The sequence below is a fragment of the Stenella coeruleoalba genome, assembly GCF_951394435.1.
Source record: "Stenella coeruleoalba genome assembly, chromosome: 8".
NCBI classification, from domain to species: Eukaryota; Metazoa; Chordata; class Mammalia; order Artiodactyla; family Delphinidae; genus Stenella; species Stenella coeruleoalba.
Genome location: NC_137154.1, coordinates 25,569,907 through 25,588,605, shown reverse-complemented (window position 1 = coordinate 25,588,605; position 18,699 = coordinate 25,569,907). Strand labels below are relative to the sequence as shown.

At 33.9% G+C, this 18,699-nt stretch overlaps 1 protein-coding gene across 5 annotated transcripts in view; it reads right to left on the bottom strand.

The window, feature by feature from the left end:
- Window positions 1-18,699, bottom strand: part of CCDC73 (coiled-coil domain containing 73) — a gene marked incomplete at its 3' end in the record, with an annotated part of 140,739 nt that overhangs the window by 56,362 nt on the left and 65,678 nt on the right. For all 5 annotated transcript variants that reach the window (XM_079928486.1, XM_079928484.1, XM_079928488.1 and 2 more), the window contains one exon: window positions 5,448-5,486. In XM_079928486.1, coding sequence (XP_079784612.1) covers window positions 5,448-5,486 — 39 coding nt within the window. The remainder of the gene's footprint in view (window positions 1-5,447; window positions 5,487-18,699) is intronic.

Sequence of the window (18,699 nt, the reverse complement as noted above, 5' to 3'; positions counted from 1 at the left end):
AATAGTCACTTAAGGTTATATTTTCCTTGTTACTAATTTCTTTTTCAAAATCAATTGGTTGTTTTATTTACCGAAAAGTTGATTAGTCCAGTACAGCACTAAGCAAAGTGAGGAGAATATTATTAAAGCAATACTCCTGATAATTTAGGAAACAATTTTTTTTCTCTAAATGCTGGCATAATGTACATTATCAAAACTCAGATAAATTTTCTGAGATTAATATTAATGAATATAGCACCTTCTCACTGCATTAAAAACTGGAACAATGAGAATATCTATCAGTGATAGGGAGACAATATAGTATAGCAGAAAGTTTACTTAAGCTAGGGGACACAGTTGGTAAAAATTAGACCCTATATATAATATAATATGGGCCTTCACTGCTTTCAGCTAAAGGAGCTTGTTTTACCATACTTAGAAAAATGACTTAAAACTTTTAGAAGAAATATTATGTTAACAGAATCAATAACACTCTTTGAAAGTTTTTATTCTGGCATTAGCAGAATCATTGATTTCACAACTTTCATTCATTTCTGCCACACACTTCAGTTTCTACTGAGAGAGGATAAACAAAGAACAGTGTAGCCCATCAATAGGCACTCAGTAATTACTTTCTGAATGAACTGTTGTCTCATAGAGTTCTGACAGTGGCAATTTGTTACATTTGCCTGGACAGCATCTATTTCCCTTACCCAAAAGTAACACATTTTCAAGTATTTCCTTGAAATACTTCTTCATTGCAATCTAGTAGACCAAATTCAGGGGTCCTATTCTCCCCTAGTCAAGTATAGGGCATATTACTCCAAATAAACCAATTGATTTCTACATTCTTGGAATTTGAATCTTGAGCAAAAAAGACTATAAAGCTAAAGAAGTTCAGTGGTGATCCTATCCAGACTGATATGAGATCTCCTCCGTCCTGGGTTCCTACATCCTGCTTCTCGAACCCCGGAATTAACCTAGTCCCTGTTCATTTTCAAAACCATTCTTGACTCTCTGATTGATTGCAAGTGTCTCCACTAAATTTCCTTTTGCATAAGTTAACCAGAGCCATTTTGCACTGCTTAACACCAAAGTACAGGCAGTATAGTAGAGTGGTCAAAAGCTATTCTGCCTATGTTTAAATCTTGCCTCTGTAATTTAGTTGCTGTGTGACCTCAGGAAAATTATCTACCCTGTCTTTAAAATAGAGATTATACCAGTATCTCCCTCATAGGGTTGTTGTGAAGATAAGACAAATTAATGCCTACAGAGCAGTAAGAACAGAGCCTATCACATACCAAGTACAATATAATGTTTTGTTATTACTATTCCTTAAATGATAAAAGTGCCTTCAATAGCCTAATTTTTATTTGGACTAAGAATAGCCCTCTCTAATATTAATAAGGAACACACATCATAATTTAAGTTGTACCTATTAACTTGGCAAATCTGGTGAAAATCTTAACTTTTTCAAAGATCTTTTTAAACAATTTTAAGCAAAGTGGTAAGTACACTGGCAATGGTTATGAAAGATGAGTTAAATTTTTCTCATGCACCTCTATGGGCTTTTCAAATTCACTACTTAGTCATTTGAATTAAGCATGCAGCAGTTATAAATTCAAACAAGTTGACAAGTGCACTTACCCCTGAGATCTTATGCTTACCTGGGTAGTCACTATTATCAATAACTAAACAATGAACAATAATGACCCATATTCTGTTCCTCTCAAATACCACTTAATTCTCTAGAGAATTATACTCCTTTCAGGAGATGTGTAGAAACCCAATACAATTTCACTAAAAATTGGTCTAAAGACATTTTTTTCAATTCAATGAATTCTTTCAGTTTTTCAAGTCAAATCAATTTTTAGATAGCCTTTATGAGAATACCATCTACTACATATTAATACACATTAATACTGTTAATGTCTGCAAAGGTTAACTAATCCTGGTAAGTAAAAATGCAGCAAAGATCAAAGTGAGTTCATAGGTGTTCTCTACATACATAGAGCTCTGTACACATTAGATTAGTTTGTAACATACTCTATCCCAACATCCTTTGCTTGAAGCCAAAGTTGAATTAAAATGCAGTTTCATTTGTTTGCATGATACAATTCTGATTTTCAAATACATTAGTCTATACAATGGCCATGATAAATGCTATAAAGACGTTTAAATCACAATGGGTACCTACAGCTCATTAGCTCATACAGGCCTATATGCGGCTGTTCACATATAAACCTACTTGGCTGCCCTGATTTAGTTTTGATAATGAGATGAAGAGGACAGCTTGCCACTAACTGCATGATTGTCAGCAAATAGTTTAAATTCTTTGGGAAGCAACAACAAAAAGCAGATTGGTAACACCTGCCTGAGAAAGCTAAGAACATTATAAAGAATAATACAACTAAATTGATGGTGTTATTATAACTTTAACATTACATACTATAGCATAATAAAGATTATTTTATTGCAATGACTAAGAAATGGCTAAGTATGTAGTGTTTTTGTTCTTTTTACCTCTCTGAATTGGGTCAAGTTATTTTCTCTTTCATACACTTTTACTACTAAATGCAAAGACTGTCAACAAGAAAATAATATCAGGATTGCCTGCTTTCCAAATACATACGTACCTCATTTTAAACAATTTTAATCTTTGAAAATCAAGATTAGAGAAAGACAGCACATGCATAATTACAAGTGTGTGTGGTCTAAAAGTTTACTTAAAAGCCTCTTAAGGCATTTAAAATAAGAATAATTTAAAAATAACATTTATACCCAACTTTTCAGAACTATACTTACTAACAAAAGCCATAGCTGCTCATTTCCCTCATTTCTTATTTCCTTATAGAGACTGATTTGAAAACTTCTGGAGATAAAATTAATTTCCCTTAAAACAATTAGCTTGTTATAAGTAAATTGTAGAGAAAAAGATTCAAAACCCCAAAACAAACTTCATATATTCCTCATTTCTATTTTTGCAACTTACCTTTTAACTTCTTCAATATAAACCCAAAATAAATCAATGGATTATAAAACTCACTTTTTAAAAACCCATGGCATCTTTCTTAGGATATTGATACTTTCACCTTTTTAGTCACAACATTAGGTATATACTACTTAAAAAAACCAAAGTTACATATTTTATGTGTACAGATGTATATAATTATTATAATCATGAAGATTACTTCCAGACAAGTCTTTAGTCTAAAAATATTCTACTCTGAAAGAAAATATGTGGTAATTCCAAATCTCATCAAAACCTTCAATACTGAAAAATTGTTTTAATTTAATAAAGACAAAATAAATTATTCTTATAAGTCTTTTCTTTAAAGGAAAGTGATATACAAAAAAGAAACTATAACTAAGAGATGGTTGGATAAATTTTTATTTTGTTCGTTAAGCTCTATTGGCAACTCAGTTACACAACATAGTCACCTATACAGTAATTATGGGAACAAAGCAGGAAAGATTTTCATCAATGACCAAATCAATTAATTTGATGTTCTATAGTTTATTTTTATCATATTTAGTTGCATTTGTTTTACTGGTAATGATCAATGTGATCATTTGTTCAAGAGAAGATTTGGGTACTTTTAGAGCTAGATGAATCTTTCCATTCATAATTGTGTTAATGTATCTAGAGACATACCACCTCTACATGAAAATCACTTTATTGAATTCCCACAAGACAGAAATTTACTAGTAGTTAAGAGCTTGCCTATAGGAAATCATGAACTTGTTTAAATACTTAATACTATTAATACTTAATAGTATTAATACTTAATAATTAAATACTTAATACTATTTTTAAAATTATTTCTTTTGGGACACTTATCAATTGCTCCCCAAAGTCCTGCCTTGGCACAAGTGACCATCTTGTTTCATGTCTTGCACATAGTCAAATAATATCAATATAAAAGGATAATGTGCTGATTTGAATAAAATTAACTGGATTACTGAATACTGTTTAGTACTTTGAATAAAGAAAAGGTCACCTGAATTATATAAGAATAATGTAAAAAGAATAATGTAAGAATGTTTAGAAAAAGGTTTATTTTTAACTTTTAAATCCATCATCTAAAATATACATAATATTCTGCCAAAATTGGCATGTATATCTATCAATATATAAAATTATTTTAATATAAAGTGATTTATTTAATGCTTTGAACTGTCAGAAAAAATACAACTATAATTCAAATTTTAGTAGGTGCTTAAGAGTCTTAAATTCACATTAACAAAATGTTCAAAAGTGACCAAAAACTATCAAAAGTATACTGCATGTTTCCATGTTTTTTTAAGATTATAAGTATCTGTTTGATGAAATTTTAAAGTGGAATAAAATAAAACACATTTTATGTTGCCTTTGATCTTTAACTTGTAGCCTTATCTCCCAGGTCAGAGGGTACATTATTCAATTTCACTATATTTTGTGTAAAACCACTGTAGCGTTGAAGATGACTTCAGTACAAATGTCATGGTACTTAAAGCTAAACCAGAATCTAGTTTTTCAGCTCCTTAATTAAAATCATAGTTTAAAATAGTCTGACAATATTATCTGTAGTCTTTCCAGTTGAACAGTGACAGAATTTTCACATCTTTTATTCAATCAAGCTTAGCAATCTTTCTATGGCTCTTTTATTTTCTAACACACCAAAACATTTCAAGAAGCAAAATACTTATTTTATATTTTTGTATTTAACGTCATAAGGAATGATCTCTCATTTCTTACTTCTCATAGATATAATACATAAACCCTACTCAAAAATTATTTTTACTTGCCTTACAGTCTGCTCCAAAGAAGGAAGAACGAAATAGCATAAACCCACCCAAGAAGCCCTCTGAAGATATAAGTGGATATGGGAGAATTTTGCTCAATCAAAAATACAGAGAAAGAAATTCTTCTGAATCCAACAGGGATAGAAAGATAGAATATCAAAGTAAATATTTCATAAAATGTTATGCTGTAAAAATGTAAATATTAATTTTAATATACTGCAGAAGAGGAATGCACAACAAATTAACACTTGTTGAATGATAAGGGATGAGTACCATATCCCAAGTGTAGTATTCAAATGCTACTTCATATTATTTCAAATTTTCAGGCTAAAAGTAATAACTCTGTGTTTACACAAATACCTAGAAAAGATATCATTAAAGTAAGGGGTTTCAGAATTCTGTTGTTTTCACTTCTTTGTTGTTCAATTTTCATATAAGACCTCTATCAATAATTTGGGAACTGTGTTAAATTTATTTTATAACATGTAAACACTATCTGGAAATAAATTTGTGAAATAAATTCATTTAAGCTATATCTGAAATTGTAATTCAGTCCTTTAAAGGGGATATTAATATCCAGTTTCAACATTTTTTTAACAATAAATGTCACATTAATATTGACAAAAATACTGTGCACATTATGCACTAATCTGGGGTGGGTGTATATTTTGAAATTTCCTTACCATTTCACTCACTTTCTTCTGTAAAGAATATTTAGAAACCTTGAAAACAATAAGGGGAAAAAAAAATCTCATGAAAACTTTTTAGTTATTTGTTATAAATTCCTTCTGATATTAAAATTGTATGTTATATAATGTGACGTGTATCTTATATGCAATTTTTTCCAGTGACACATTTTCAAAATGTTACTTACCATAACTTTATTCTCTATAACAAAAACAATACATTTATTTATTTATTCAACACATATTTATGGAGCACCTACTATATGCCAGCCATTTTCCTAGGATCCTGGGATACAACAATGAACAAAGTCCTTGCCCGTAACAAGCTTTCTGTCTAGTGGGGGTGGTGGTAGACAGACAATTAAATATAAGTAAAAAGTACAGAAGTTACAGAGTGACAACTACTATGAAGAAAAATAAAGCAAGAAGGACAGCAAGAAAACTCTAGGAGAGTCTGCTACTTAATATTAGCTCTTCGTTGAAAAAATTTTGATAAAATAGATAAGCATAGGGGAAAAACATTGTCTTAAACCATCTCACAAGCCAGAAATAACAATCATTAATACCGTGGTACTTCCAGATATTTTTCTATGTATTTATACTTTAAAAGAGAGTCAGTAGGGGGTAGAATAATAATATATGTACTATTTTGTAACCTATTTTTACTTAATATATAGCAAACACTTTTATATTACAAATTAATCTACAACACAAGTTTTTAATGGCTACACAGTATTCCACTGTTTAACTTTATACCATAGTTTATCAAATCACTCTCATTTTTGTAGATTTACCGAGTTTTCAGTTCTATGAAAGAATTCTGAAATAAACATGCTGTTGCCAAGAAAACTCTGCAGTTATTCATTTTAGCAGAATAAATTCCAAGAAGCAGGACTCCTAAGATTTGTTCATTTTTATAGACTTAACAATTGTTATTACGCACATAGTCCTCCAGAATGGTGGACCAAGTTAAACTCCAACTAGCCATGTATGAGTGCTTATTTACTTAAACTCACCTAATATTTGCTAAAATTGAAGCAAAAGTTCTTAAAATTACTTCACGTTTCCTGTGAAATAAATTTTTAGCATACTGCCTTGAACTAATAATTTTATTTCATTTTGGTGGAATGAGTTATATGTGATTCATTTCTTCAACAAATATTGAATGCTACTATAAGTAAAGCACTAATGTAGACATTGGGGGTATAGTATTGGACCAAAAAATCCTGTCCAGCTTAAATTCTGGGGAATGTAGATAATTAGCAATATAAATAAGTTAAAATATATAGTTCTATTAGATATTGATAAGTGCTAAGGAAAAATAATAAATCAGGGAAGGAGATTACACAGGATGGCCAGGAAAGTCCTTTCTGAGAGGGCAACTTTTGAGTAAAGACTCAACAGAAAGTAAGGAAGAGTATTCCAGCAAGTGCAAAGCCCCTAAGGTGGGCAAATGTCTTGTGTGTTCAAAGAACAGCAAAGAAGCCAATGTGGCTGGAAGATTTAGTAAGCAAGGGGAAGAACAGCAAAAGATGAGTTCACAGAAGAGTAGGAGAGGAGGTAGGGCCAAATCACTGTAGGTCTGTGGTGCATAATAATGGTTTACTCTGAATGAGACAGGAAGTCACTGAAGAGACCCAAGCACAAATGTGACAGAGCCTGACTTACTCCTTGAAAGGATCACTCTGACTGTTATATTAAAACTGAAGGAGAACAGAAGTGGAAGCAGGAAGAACATTTCATATAACTACTGCAATTGAGATGAAAGAGGATGATGAAAGAGGGCTAGGGTGTTAGTAGTAGATGTAGTGAGAAGTGGTCAGATTCTGTATATACTCTGAGGGAAAAGCTGAAAAAAATCTGCAACAGGAAGAAGGGAGTTGTAATTAACAAAAACAGAAAAGACAAATAAGTTAGTTAGCTTTCAGGGCTAGATTTTAGGAACTAAGTTTTGGACATGTCAAGTTTGAGATGTCTTTTAGACATCCAATAGTCAATCCAGGCTGGAGTTGGGGCTGGAGATATACATTTGGAAGCCCTCTGCATGTAGACCCCATTTTAAAGAAATGAGACTAGATGAGATCAGAGTATTTTTAAGGCATACAGACAAAAGCAAAGTAAAAAGGTAGAGGTCATCTAGAAAAATAAGAGGAAAAAAAAAAAGACTGGCCTTGGGACTCAGATTGGAATCATACCTCCAGCTTTCCAGAATCTCCAGCTTGCAGACAACAGATCACGGCACTTCTCTGTCTCCATAATTGTGTGATCATGTGAGCCAATTATTCATAATCAATCAATCACCCTCTTTCTTTCTTTCTCTCTCTATATATACAGGTTCTGTTTCGCTGGTGAACCTTCACTAATACAGCTACCATTAGCCAAAGATAAAACTGATAAACATAGAGCAAATTTACCAAATTCTTTCAGGTCACTGTTCTTCAAACATCAATATCTCTGCATTTTATTCTTTCTGAACCATGATTCACAGTTCTATTTTATCAACACCTCTAGAGCACTTTCCAACTTAAAAAACTACCATGTAGCTGCATTCCTATGTCAAATAAGTCAAATTTGAAAGTAACATAACTAGATTGACATGAAATCTTTTTACAGATGTTCTATATAATGATTATTCATTCTGAAATCACATAAAACTGGTTTATAATACCAGATATAGGCAGCTTTCTAATACTAGAACAAAACTATACTAACACTAATTAGTGTATTAACAACAGAAAGCAATTTGAAAGATAAAGTACAAATGTTTTCCTAGTTATAGCTATCCTTCACTTTTTGGAAAATTTTATGAAAAGTTTACTGTAAAGTACATTTGTTTAGAGCAAATCTATTTTCCCATTAAATTAATGGGATTTATGTTACTTGGGAATAAAGTCCTTTAAGTACTGTGCTAAAAATATTTAACCCCTCACCTTCCTGAACAACTCAGTCCCAAGTTCATTAGGTGGGGAAGAGGTGAAGGGGTAGTGGTGGCAGCATTCCAGAACAGGGTATCAGGTCTGAATGGGGAGTCAAAAGCTGAGTAGGGTGCTTAGTAGGCAGTGCTGAAAAAGGGCAACCCAGGTATCAGAGTTGAAGCAGGGAGAAGAGGGCATCCACATTAGGAAGGAGTAGCAGAATGGAGGCCTGATCACGTACAGGGTAATTTATCAAATAAGTAAATATATTAAGAATAAAGAAAGTCATATTTCTTACTGTAATAGAAAAGAAATATATAAATATGGAAGGGAAATAAATTAAAATTAACCTTATGGTTTTGGATTGGAAATGGAAGTAATGTGAATTCATGGTTTTTGACATATATAGATTGATAGAGAAACAAACATAATTATAAATGTGTGTTTATATATTTGTGTGTATATAAATACATACATAGATTCCCTAGCTCTGTCTACTAAGAAGGTCTGAGACCAGTGACACCCCAATAGCAGTGAGTGTAACAATGCCCAGATCTGGGTGTCTACATTCCATTTTCCACTAAAAGGAACCAGGGCAATGTGGAGAAATGCTGTATTCCAGGGCAAGGTTATGTAAACTACAAGGTGATCCTGGAACATTTTGTTTTTACCTGAGAGCAGGAAAATGCTGAAAAAATGATAAAGTCATGTCCAAAAGACTGAAAAATCATCCTGAATGGACTCCTACTGGCCAAACTAATGATCATGTGAGGATCAAAATAAATAATGATAGTCACATATTTTTATCCATTGAATAAAATAAGAAACTACGATTCTAAACTGATATAAATAAATGAATATATTAAATGTTTGGAGAGAAACAGAACATTTCTATTCAAAGTACCTGCCTATAAAATACTCTGATTAGAAAGGGGAAAAGAATAACTTTCCAGTGGAGAAACTTGTCAGATACCACCTAAATCAAATGTTCAAAGTGAACATCACCAATAATAAGACAAACTGAAATCATCAGCTATCTGATAGAATTCAATTATAGGAATAAGGCCTTATTTCTGTAATATTCTTGCCAAAAATGCATAAACTATCTCTATTCATGAGGAAATATCCAAACAGAAACTGAGGGAGATTGGCACAACACTGTAAATCAACTATTTTTCAATTAAAAAAAAAAACAAAACAGAAATTGAGGGACATTCTACAAAATAACTAGACTGTGATCTTCAAGAGTTTCAAAGGCATTAAAATCATACAAAGACTGGGGAACTGTTCCAGACTGAAAGAGATCAAAGAGACATGACAACTAAATGCAACATAAGATTCTAAACTGGATCCTTTTGCTAGGACAACTGGTGAAACCTGAATGGGGCATGAGAATTAATTTACAATTATATATCAGTGTTAACTTCCTGATTTTATGGTTGTGTTATGGTTTTGTAGGACAATGTCCTTGATCATAGGAGAGATATGACAGTATTTGGGGTGACAGGGCATCAGATTGGCATATTACTTTTACTTTATTTTTTTTTAAATATTTATTTATTTATTTGTTTATTTGGCTGTGTTGGGTCTTAGTTGTGGCATGTGGGATATTCACCGCAACATGTGGGATCTTTTAGTTGCAGCATGTGCAGTCTTAGTTGCTGCATGTGGGATCTAGTTCCCTGACGAGGGATCAAACCCGGGCCTCCTACGTTGGGAGCACAGAGTCTTAGCCACTGGACCACCAGGGAAGTACCTGGCGTATTACTTTTAAATCATCCAGGAAAATAGTTCTCTGTAATGTATTTCTAACATCTCTGTAAGTTTATGATTCTCCAAACTACAAAATTTCCAAATATCTAAGAATTCCTTGTGGATAAATGCGCACAGTCAAAGCTCTAGGAATTTAGTTCCCTTTTATCACTGTGGTTAGGTAAGGCCTAATAAGATAAAGATTCAATAGTAGAAATAACACATTATGTATTAAATATGCCTTCAGTTCTGTGAGAGGAATTAATGTCTTAATTTATAAATTCAGTAAGCTTAAAATGAAGTGAAGTAGGGGCTTCCCTGGTGGCGCAGTGGTTGAGAGTCCGCCTGCCGATGCAGGGGACACGGCTTCGTGCCCGGTCCGGGAAGATCCCACATGCCCGTGGGCCACGGTCGCTGAGCTTGCGCGTCTGGAGCCTGTGCTCCGCAACGGGAGAGGCCGCAACAGTGAGAGGCCCACGTACCGCAAAAAAAAAATTAAGTGAAGCAGAGAATATAATACGTTATTGCTTCATAAAATGGTCTTGTTTGGGAAATGCTGATGTATTTCAATTTCCTCATTTTACCTAAAGGAAAATTGAGGTTCAAGAAGACAAAGAGTTACCACAGGATCATGTATAATAGTAAGCCTTTAATAGGCAGAAATAATTTATTTAAAATCTACAGGACACTCAGCAAAATTTAACCCTTAGGCATACTGTTTACATAAACAAAGTTTAATTTGTCAGGTAACTAAGATATAAGCAGGTTGCCCTGCTCTAACTAATTCCCTTTATTATTAGTTTTTAATATATATATATTTTTTAAATTTTATTTATTTATTATTTTTGGCTGCGTTGGGTCTTTGCTGCTGCACGCGGGCTTTCTCTAGTTGTGGTGAGAGGGGGCTACTCTTCCTTGTGGTGTGCGGGCTTCTCATTGTGGTGGCTTCTCTTGTTGCAGAGCACGGGCTCTAGGCGTGCGAGCTTCAGTAGCTGTGGCTTGCAGGCTCTACAGCGCAAGCTCAGTAGTTGTGACGCACGGGCTTAGTTGCTCCACGGCATGTGGGATCTTCCCGGACCAGGGCACAAACCCGTGTCCCCTGCACTGGCAGGCAGATTCTTAACCACTGTGCCACCAGGGAAGCCCTAACTAATCCCTTTAAAATCAAGTAACAAGGTACCATTTTAAATAGAAGTTAAACACATTCAAAGAATCCATTCAAGGAAAAATAATTCAGCTTTTGGTGTGTTGTGGTTTTGTGTCTGTTTCATTTTAGAATTCAGTAGGTAGAGTGGCTTGGCTATGAGCTTTTCAAGAAAAGGCATTATCTGATTTCTTATTCCTGCACATGGTAGGCACAACCTCATGAAAGGAAAAAAGTAGCAACCTAAGTAAAGGAGGGAGGGAGGTTGCTACATGATGGTTAAGAGGCTGTGAACTTTCTTTGCCTAATGGATTTATATCAGATCCATAATTAAAGAGGAAGTTTTTTTTCTTTAACTTGGAGGGGAAACACCAGAAGTATCTTCATTGTTCTACACTGTTCATATATCATGTTCATCCAGCCATAAAGTAACATATACATCACCTGTACTATGTCACGGGCTGAACAAGGCAAAACAAATCCTTACAGCTCTTGCACAGAAGGTCAGCCATATGAAGAAATTTCTTTTGATTTGAAAATACTCATTACATTATCCAGATAATTAAACATGCATGAGTGGTATCAAATGAAATAATTTAAGAAAAAGTGCTAAAATAACAAAGCACTTATAACAAAATTGGCATATTTCTTTATTGACATTTTAGTAGAAAAAAAAGTAACACTTTTTCAAGATTTATTCAGAAATAAGAGGTAAGTTATGCCTAGTTCAAGATACTGTAAGAAAACACATTAGAGTCTTCTATAATAGCTATAATGGTAATTTCGGTATACTCAATTATAAGAACAACTTTTTAATTTAAATAATAAAAAAAATGTTTACCTACTGGGGTCATTTTAAACTGGATATCTGAGGTATGATAAGAATCACTAAACTGTATAACTACATAAACTTTAAATAGTAGCCTTAAACCCCTATTTCTTTTCCATCAACTTTAAAGAATATTTCTGGATATCACCATGAACTTCATCTCACTGCACCTTTACTTTTTCATCAACAAGGTTAGTAACATTTAAGTTTTGTTCTGTAACCATAATTAAGTCTCCCATGCTTTGCTTATAGGTTAATTCTAAAAACTGGAAGTCAACAGTGTTTATGTTATTACAGTCAATATAGATATTGTTTAATGCAAAGCCTAACAGGGTGTTAATACCACATTTCCGTCGTATAGGTCCAATGTGCTACATGAAGGATGATTTTACTAGGGTCAGGACCTAAATATCTTCTCTTGTTTTAACCCATCAATTGCTCAAAACCATCCCAAATTTTAATTTACTTTATGCCTTAGTTATACGGTAATCTGTTTTCTCTGGAGTTTCTAATCACTTACTGCTTTGTTGCTGCTGTTGTTGAAGAAACAAGATATAAGGATTCTTTACTATATCACTAATATCTTCCAGCCTCTAATTCATCCAAATTGAGGCATGGAATCCATGCCCTTCTTTTTATTAAAAACATTCTTCTTGGAACTCATTGACATTTTGCTGTACTTAATTTTTATTCACTTTGTTACATCAAAGTAACAAATGAAATCCAAAATAAAAATTGCTTAATATCTCAAATGAGGAGAATCTAAATAGTGTTAAGACAACTGAATAACAACCTGAAAAAATATAGACTTAGATCCATATCTCATACTGTTACAAAGATAAACTTCAAATGATCAAAGATCTAATGTAAAATTTGAGTACTTAGATGTAATAAAAGAAAACATTGGCAAATCCTTTTTATAACTTTGTAGTTGTGAATGTCTTTCTAACCATGACAAACTCCAAAAGCCGTAAAAGAAAAATAAATAATTTATAGCAAATGTTAAACAAAAAGCCAAACAAACAAAATCAAAATACAAATGACAAACTGAAGAAACAATCTGAAGCCCAGAACACACACAAAAAGGGCTTATTTCAGAGAAATATAAAGAATTCATGGGAGTGACATCAGAAAGATGATAGACCAGGAGGTCCCAGCCTTCCCACACCCCCACATGATTTAACAAGTACCTAAAAATGAAAATAGTTCTGGAAGAGCTCTGGAGTACTATTAAGAAGCTGCAGCAACCCAGTAGAGCACAAAAAAACAAGGATGTCTGAATAGAAAAGTATAGGAAGCATTTCACCTGTGTCATTCAATCGTCTAGGTTCATACAGCTTGGCACCAAAAGAAATGCCCTCAGCAACAACTCCCCCCAAATAGGAGAAAAGGAGAGCAGGAAGACACCAGCAGCCTTCACCACCAAGGACCTCAACAGCCCTCATCACTACCATGGACACCAGCAGCTTTCACCTCCAAGGACACTGACAGTCTTTGCTAATGTCTACACCTACCTGAGCTGATGGAGCTGCCTGGAGCCCAGGCCACTGTGCCCTTTCTTGGAACCAGAAGCATCATTGCTCCCCAACCAAGCCAGAGCTGCTAGACCCAGCACTACACCTGGCACCACCACATATGCCACCCAGCCAGCATCCTCACATCCATCAGTAGGTCAAGGTTTATACCCACCAGAGCTAGTCCAAAAACTCTGAAAGAGGTCACTGCTCCTTCAATGCACAAACACCAACAAACGGCTACAAGGAACACAAAAAAATCAAGGAAACATGACACCATCAAAGGAATACTACAAATTTCCAGTAACTGTCCCCAAAGAACTGGAGATCTATGAACTACCTGACAAAGAATTCAAAATAACTGTTTTAAAGAAGCTCAGCAAACTACAAGACAACACAGATAGATAACTCAAAAAAATCAGCAAAATATTACATGAATAAAATGAGAAGTTCAATAAAGAGATAGAAGTCATAAGGAAAGAACCAAAAAAATTCTAGAGCTGAAGAACACAATGAATGAAATGAAAAATGTAATAGCTTCAACAGCACACTCAGTGGAACAAAAGAAATAAACCAGTGAACTCAAAGACAGATCATTTTAAATTATCCAGTGAAAAGAAAAAAGAATGAAAGAGGGTGAAGAAAGGCCATATGATTTATGGAACAACATCAAAAGATAAAGGGAGAAGAATTTTAAAAATCACTATAAAAAACATCAAATAACAAAAGAAGACAAGAGAGGAAGAGATGTACAACACAACTAAAACAGAAAACAATCAACAGAATGACAACAGTGATTCCACACCTATCAATAATTACTTAAATGTAAATGGATTAAACTCTCCAATAAAAAGGCACAGAGTGGCTAAACAAATTTTTTTTAAATCCAGTGATACATCTGTAAGAGACTCACTGTAGATTTAAGGACACATGTAGACTGAAAGTAAAAGGATGAAACAGATATACCAAAGAGTAACCAAAAGAAAGCAGGGGTGGCTAAACTTATATCAGATAAAATAGACTTTAAGTCAAAACTGTCTTTAGAGACAAAGAAGGCCATTCTATAATGCCAAAGAGTCAATTCAACAGGAAGATATAATAAGTATATATGTACCCAACATCAGAGCACTTAAATATACAAAGCAAACATCAACAGATCTGAAGAGAGAAACTGACAAAACTACAATGATAGTAGGAGACTCCAGTACCTCACTTTCCATAATGGATAGAATATCCAGACAGAAAATCAATAAAGAAACAGTTGATGTGAACATCATTATAGGTTAAATGGACCTAACAGACATATACAGAACTTTTCATTCAATAGAAGGAGAATACACATTCTTCTCAGGCACACATGGAACATTCTCCAGGATAGATCATATGTCTACCATATGGTGTATCACAGAAAAGTCACCTTCTATGTGATAGGTCGTCAAAAAAGTCTTAAATTTGAGAAGATCAAAATCATTCCAAGTATCTTTTCTGATCACAGTGGAATAAAATTAGAAATCATTAACAGTAAGAAAACAGGAAAATTCACAAATACATGGAAACTAAACAACATACTCTTGAACATTTGTTATGTTAAAAAAAAGGAGAATTTTAAAAGTATCTCAAGACAAAACAAAAACAATAACACAACATATCAATACTTATGGGATGCACCAAAAGCAATACTAACAGGAGATTTCATAATGATAAACGCCTACATTAAAAAAAAACCTTGAATAAACAACTTAACTTTACATCTCAAACAACTAGAAAAAGAAGAACTAGGCCAAAATCAGCAGAAGGAAGAAAATAATAGAGATTGGAACAGAAATAAATCAAATAGCAAATACAAAAACAAATGAAAAAAAACAACGAAATTAAGAGTTGGTTTTTTGGAAGAATAAGCAAAATTGACAAACTGTTAGCTAGACTAAGAAAATGACAGAAGAATCAAATAAACAAAATTAGAAATGAAAAGGAGACATTACAATGGATGCCTCAGAAATAAAAAGGATCATAAGAGACTATTATGAACAATTACATGCCAACAAATTCTCCCGTTAAAAGAAATAGAGGGCTTCCCTGGTGGCGTAGTGGTTGAGAGTCCGTCTGCCGATGCAGGGGACATGGGTTCATGCCCCAGTCCGGGAAGATCCCACATGCCCGTGGGCCATGGTCACTGAGCCTGCACGTCCGGAGCCTGTGCTCCACAATGGGAGAGGCCACAACAAGTGAGAGGCCCACGTACCGCAAAAAAAAAAAAAAAAAAAAAAAAGAAATGGATAAATTCCTAGAAACATACAACCTACCAAAACTGAAGATTGATGAACTAGAAAAACTGAACATACCAATAGCAAATGAGGATATTGAATCAGTAATTTAAAACCTCCCAACAAAGAAAAGCCCAGGACTAGATGGCTTCATGGAAGAACTCTACCAAACATTTGAAGAAGATTTCATACAAATCCTTCTTAAATTCTCCCAAAACACGGAACAGGGAACATTTCCAAACTCATTTTATGAGATCATCATCATTCTGTCGACAAAACCAGACAAAGACACTACAAGAAAAGAAAACTACAGGCCAGTATCTATGATGAACATAGATGCAAAAATCTTCAATAAAATTCTAGCAAACAAAATTCGAAAGCATATTGAAAGGATCATACACCATTACCAAGTGAGATTTAATCCCTGGGTTAAAAGGATGGTCCAACATATGCAAATAAATCAATGTGATACACCACACTAATAGAATGAAAGAAAAAAAACCACATGTTCGTCTCAATAGATGTAGAAAAAGCATTTGACAAAATTCAACATCCATTCATGATAAAAACTCTCAACAAAATAGGTATATAAGAAATTTACCTCAGCACAATAAAGGCCATTTATAAAAAACCCACAGTGATCATCATAATCAAACCAGTATAAGGCAAGAGTGCCTATTCTCACTTCTATTCAACAGAATACTGGAAGTCCTAGCCAGAGCAATGAGAAAAGAAAAAGAAATAAAAGGCATCCAAATCACAAAGGAATAAGTAAGATTATCTCTATTTGAAGGAAACATAATCATACATATAGAAAACCTTAAAGACAACAAAAAAACTGTTAGAACTAATAAATGAATTCAGTAAAATTGAGGATACAAAATCAGCATACAAAAATCAGCCACATTTCTATACACAAACAACAAACTATTTGAAAAGAAAATTAAGAAAATAATCACAATAGCAACAAAATGAATAAAATATTTAGGAACAAATTTAAGCAGAGTGGTTAAGGTCTGTACACTGAATATTATAAAACATTGATAAAAGAAATTTAAAAGGCACAGATAAATGTAAAGGCATACTGTGTTCATGGATGGAAAATTAAATATTGTTTAAATGTCTGTATTACCCAAAGTGATCTCCAGATTCAGTGCAATCCCTATCAAAATCACAATGCCAGTCTCTACAGAAATAGAAGAAACAATCCTAAAATTTATATAGAATCATGAAAGACGCTGAATGGCCAAAGCAATCTGAGCAAGATGAACAAAACTGAAGACATTATACTTCCTGATTCCAAAATATATTTCAAAGCTACAGCAATCAAAGCAGCATGGTACTGACAAGAAACAAAACGAAAGCAAAACCAAAACCAACATGAGACATATCGACCAATGGAACAGAATAGAGAGCCCAGAAATAAATCCACATATCTGTAGCCAACTGATCTTCGACAAGGACACCAAGAACACATAATGGAGAAAGGATAGTGTTCAATAAATGGTGTTGGAAAAACTGGATATCCACATGCAGAACAATGAAACTGGACCCTTACCTCATGCAATATACAAAATTTCATACCATAAACAAAAATCAACTCAAAGTGGATTAAAGACTTAAGCATAAGGCTTCCCTGGTGGCGCAGTGGTTGAGAGTCCACCTGCTGATGCAGGGGACACGGGTTCGTGCCCCAGTCCGGGAAGATCCCACATGCTGTGGAGCGGCTGGGCCCGTGAGCCATGGCTGCTGAGCCTGTGCGTCCGGAGCCTGTGCTCTGCAACGGGAGAGGCTACAACAGTGAGAGTCCCGCGTACCACCAAAAAAAAAAAAAAAAAAAAAAATGACTTAAACATAACTCCTGAAACCATAAAACTACTAGAAGGAAATTTAGGAAAAGAGCTTCTCAACATTAGGCAATGATTTTTTAGACATGACACCAAAAGCACAGGAAACAAAACCAAAAATAGACAAGTGGGACTGCATGAAACTAAAAATCTTCTACACAGCAAAGGAAATAAGCAACTGAGTGAAAAGGCAACCTATGTAATGGGAGAAACATTTGCAAACCATGTATCTGAGTAGGAGTTAATATCCAAAATGTAACAGGAAGTCATATACACACTCAATAGCAGAAAACCCCAAATAACCCAATTAAAAAATGAGCTGAAGACCTAAACAGACATTTCTCAAAGAAAGACATACAAATGACGAACAGGTATATGAAAACATGCTCAACATCACTGATAATCAGGGAAATGCAAATCAACCTCACAATGAGATTACCTCACACCTATCAGAATGGCTGTGATCAAAAAAGACAAGAGATAAGAAATGCTAGTAAAGATGTGGAGAAAAGGAATCCTTGTACTACTGTAATCAGACTAAAGGAAGAAAGCTTTTCAACTGCTTAAATAAATCCACACTACAGTGTGAATTACCTGATTCAGGTAGTAACCATCAAGATCCTTCCACTGTAAAAAAATTACTTTGCTCTTTGTAATTAATATTATCTATAGGGTGATACTCTGAAATCATGTGAATATCTTTTCCCCCAACAATCTCTATTTTACTTTTTATCTCTTTTTATTGTCTTCCCCATTAGAATGTAAACTCCACAAGGGCAGAGGTTTTTGACCCTTTTACTCGCAGCTGTATTCCCAGTGCTTAGAGCAGGGTTTGGCACATAGTAGACCTTCATAAATATGTATTGAATGATTCATCATCTGTTGTATACCTCTGTATTCTGTTGTATACCTCATACCTCTGTATGAGACTGAATGATTTAAAGGCAAAGTGATGTTTCCTTCATCTTTGTATTTGTAGAAAAT